Source organism: Oncorhynchus keta, unplaced genomic scaffold (genome assembly GCF_023373465.1).
Source record: "Oncorhynchus keta strain PuntledgeMale-10-30-2019 unplaced genomic scaffold, Oket_V2 Un_scaffold_14265_pilon_pilon, whole genome shotgun sequence".
NCBI classification, from domain to species: domain Eukaryota; kingdom Metazoa; phylum Chordata; class Actinopteri; order Salmoniformes; family Salmonidae; genus Oncorhynchus; species Oncorhynchus keta.
In genome coordinates this window covers 3,094-7,500 of record NW_026290784.1, presented here as the reverse complement: position 1 = coordinate 7,500, position 4,407 = coordinate 3,094, and the positions used below count along the sequence as shown (strand labels likewise).

Sequence of the window (4,407 nt, the reverse complement as noted above, 5' to 3'; positions counted from 1 at the left end):
ACCTGATGAAGTATGAAGCTATATCTCCCCCTACCTCCTCCCTCTCTAGATCTTCAACCTGATGAAGTTTGACAGCTATATCTCCCACACACATCCCCACTCCCTCTCTAGATCTTCAACCTGATGAAGTTTGACAGCTATACTCTCCCCCTCCCTCTCTAGATCTTCAACCTGATGAAGTTTGACAGCTATACTCTCCCCTCCCTCCCTCCTCCCTCTCTAGATCTTCAACCTGATGAAGTTTGACAGCTATACTCTCACCCTCCCACCCTCCTTCACTAGATCTTCAACCTAATGAAGTTTGACAACATATATATACCCACACACACATAGATCTTCACCTGATGAATATGACAGCTATACTCTCCCCCTCCCTCTCTAGATCTTCAACCTGATGAAGTTTGACAGCTATACTCTCCCCCTCCCTCCCTCCTCCCTCTCTAGATCTTCAACCTGATGAAGTTTGACAGCTATACACTCCCATATTCACTAGATCTTCGACCTGATGAAGTTTGACAGCTATACTCACCCCCTCCCTTCCCTCTAGATCTTCGACCTGATGAAGTATGACAGCTATACACACATCCCTCTCTAGATCTTCGACCTGATGAAGTTTGACAGCTATACACACACACCCTCCCTATCCCTCACTAGATCTTCAACCTGATGAAGTTTGACAGCTATACACTCCCCCTATTCCTCCTCTCTAGATATTCAACCTGATGAAGTTTGACAGCTATACTCTCCCCTCCCTCCCTCCTCCCTCTCTAGATCTTCAACCTAATGAAGTTTGACAGCTATACTCTCCCCCCCCTCCCTCTCTAGATCTTCGACCTGATGAAGTATGACAGCTATACTCTCTCCCCCTAGATCTTCCCACTAGATCTTCGACCTGATGAAGTTTGACAGCTATACACACACCTCTCTAGATCTTCAACCTATGAAGTTTGACAGCTATACACTCCCCCTATCTCTAGATCTTCGACCTGATGAAGTTTGACAGCTATATCTCCCTACATATATCCCCACCCTCTCTAGATCTTCAACCTGATGAATTTGACAGCTATACACCCCCTCCCTCCCACCTCCCTTCTAGATCTTCAACCTGATGAAGTTTGACAGCACACACACCCCATACCCTCCCCTCCCTCACTAGATCTTCAACCTGATGAAGTTTGACAGCTATACTCTCCCCCATCCCTCCTCCCTCTCTAATTTTCAACCTGATGAAGTTTGACAGCTATACTCTCCCACCCTATCCTCCCTCTCTAGACTTCAACCTGATGAAGTTTGACAGCTATACTCTCCCCCTCCCTCCCTCCTCCCTCTCTAGATCTTCAACCTAATGAAGTTTGACAGCTATACTCTCCCCCCTCCCTCTCTAGATCTTCACCTGATGAAGTATGACAGCTATACTCTCCCCCTCCCTCCTCCCTCTCTAGATCTTCAACCTGATGAAGTTTGACAGCTATACTCTCCCCCTCCCTCCCTCCTCCCTCTCTAGATCTTCAACCTAATGAAGTTTGACAGCTATACTCTCCCCCCTCCCTCTCTAGATCTTCAACCTGATGAAGTTTGACAGCTATACTCTCCCCCTCCCTCCTCCCTCTCTAGATCTTCAACCTGATGAAGTTTGACAGCTATACTCTCCCCCTCCCCCTCCCTCTCTAGATCTTCAACCTGATGAAGTTTGACAGCTATACTCTCCCCCTCCCTCCCTCCCCTCTCTAGATCTTCAACCTGATGAAGTTTGACAGCTATACTCTCCCCCCTCCCTCTCTAGATCTTCAACCTGATGAAGTTTGACTGCTATACTCTCCCCCTCCCTCCCCTCCTCCCTCTCTAGATCTTCAACCTGATGAAGTTTGACAGCTATACTCTCCCCCTCCCTCCTCCCTCTCTAGATCTTCAACCTGATGAAGTTTGACAGCTATACTCTCCCCTCCCTCCCCCCCCTCCCTCTCTAGATCTTCAACCTGATGAAGTTTGACAGCTATACTCTCCCCCCTCCCTCTCTAGATCTTCAACCTGATGAAGTTTGACAGCTATACTCTCCCCCCCTCCCTCCCTCCTCCCTCTCTAGATCTTCAACCTGATGAAGTTTGACAGCTATACTCTCCCCCCTCCCTCCCTCCTCCCTCTCTAGATCTTCAACCTGATGAAGTTTGACAGCTATACTCTCCCCCTCTCTAGATCTTCCCTCCCTCCCCCCCTCCCTCTCTAGATCTTCAACCTGATGAAGTTTGACAGCTATACTCTCCCCCTCCCTCCCTCCTCCCTCTCTAGATCTTCAACCTGATGAAGTTTGACAGCTATACTCTCCCCTCCCCCCCTCCTCTAGATCTTCAACCTGATGAAGTTTGACAGCTATACTCTCCCCCCCCTCCCTCCTCCCTCTCTAGATCTTCAACCTGATGAAGTTTGACAGCTATACTCTCCCCCCTCCATTTCTAGATCTTCAACCTGATGAAGTTTGACAGCTATACTCTCCCCCTCCCTCCCTCCTCCCTCTCTAGATCTTCAACCTGATGAAGTTTGACAGCTATACTCTCCCCCTCCCTCCCTCCTCCCTCTCTAGATATTCAACCTGATGAAGTTTGACAGCTATACTCTCCCCCTCCCTCCCTCCTCCCTCTCTAGATCTTCAACCTGATGAAGTTTGACAGCTATACTCTCCCTCCCCCTCCCTCTCTAGATCTTCAACCTGATGAAGTATGACAGCTATACTCCCCCCCCCTCCCTCCCTCTAGATCTTCAACCTGATGAAGTTTGACAGCTATACTCCCCCCTCCCTCCCTCCTCCCTCTCTAGATCTTCAACCTGATGAAGTTTGACAGCTATACTCTCCCCTCCCTCCCCTCCCTCTCTAGATATTCAACCTGATGAAGTTTGACAGCTATACTCTCCCCCCTCTCCCTCCCCCTCCCTCTCTAGATTTTCAACCTGATGAAGTTTGACAGCTATACTCTCCCCCTCCCTCCCTCCCTCTAGATCTTCAACCTGATGAAGTTTGACAGCTATACTCTCCCCTCCCCCTCCCTCCTCCCTCTCTAGATCTTCAACCTGATGAAGTTTGACAGCTATACCCCCTCCCTCCTAGATCTTCAACCTGATGAAATTTGACAGCTATACTCTCCCCCCTCCCTCCCTCCTCCCTCTCTAGATCTTCAACCTGATGAAGTTTGACAGCTATACTCTCCCCCTCCCCTCTCTAGATCTTCAACCTGATGAAGTTTGACAGCTATACTCTCCCCCCTCCCTCCCTCCCTCTCTAGATCTTCAACCTGATGAAGTTTGACAGCTATACTCCCCCTCCCTCCCCCTCCCTCTCTAGATCTTCAACCTGATGAAGTTTGACAGCTATACTCTCCTCCTCCTCCCTCCCTAGATCTTCAACCTGATGAAGTTTGACAGCTATACTCTCCCCCTTCCCCCCCCCCTCCCTCTCTAGATCTTCAACCTGATGAAGTTTGACAGCTATAGTCTCCCCCCTCCCTCCCCTCCCTCTCTAGATATTCAACCTGATGAAGTTTGACAGCTATACTCTCCCCCCCCTCCCCCTCCCTCTCTAGATCTTCAACCTGATGAAGTTTGACAGCTATACTCTCCCCCTCCCTCCCCCCTCCCTCTCTAGATCTTCAACCTGATGAAGTTTGACAGCTATACTCGCTTCCTGAAGTCCCTCCTGTATCAGGAATGTATGTTAGCGGAGGTGGAGGGGAGGCCTCTACCAGACCCCTACCACATACCCAGCTCTCCTACCTCCAAACACAGTACCGGGTCAGATAGATCCACACCCAAGAAGGTAACACACACACACACACACAGAAGAGCATGAACACACACACACACACACACACACACACACACACACACACACACACACACACACACACACACACACACACACACACACACACACACACATGAACACACACACACACAGACACAGAATGAACACACACACACAGAGCACAATCACACACACATGATGAACACACACACACACACAACACACACACGGAGAATGAACAAACACACACGCGGAGAATGAACACACACACACGGAGCATGTACACACACACACAGTGCATGAACACACACACACACACACACACACAGCATGAACACACACACACACACACAGAGCATGCACACACACACACACACGGAGCATGAACACACACACACACGGAGCATGAACACACACACACACACACACACACACAGAGCATGAGCACACACACGGAGCATGAACACACACACACACGGAGAGCATGAACACACACACACACACACACAGAGAATGATGAGTTCACACACGGAGCATGAACACACACACACACACAGAGCATGAACACACACACACACACACAGAGCATGAACACACACACACACACACACAGA

The 4,407-nt window shown here is 49.4% G+C and overlaps 1 protein-coding gene across 1 annotated transcript in view; it reads left to right on the top strand.

Annotated features, from left to right (window-relative positions):
- LOC127927461 (regulator of G-protein signaling 12-like) overlaps window positions 1-3,805 on the top strand; it is a gene marked incomplete at its 3' end in the record, with an annotated part of 7,936 nt that extends 4,131 nt beyond the window's left edge. Inside the window, exon 3 of the mRNA XM_052513922.1 lies at window positions 3,635-3,805. Coding sequence (XP_052369882.1) covers window positions 3,635-3,805 — 171 coding nt within the window. The remainder of the gene's footprint in view (window positions 1-3,634) is intronic.
- Window positions 3,806-4,407: the final 602 nt, after the last annotated feature.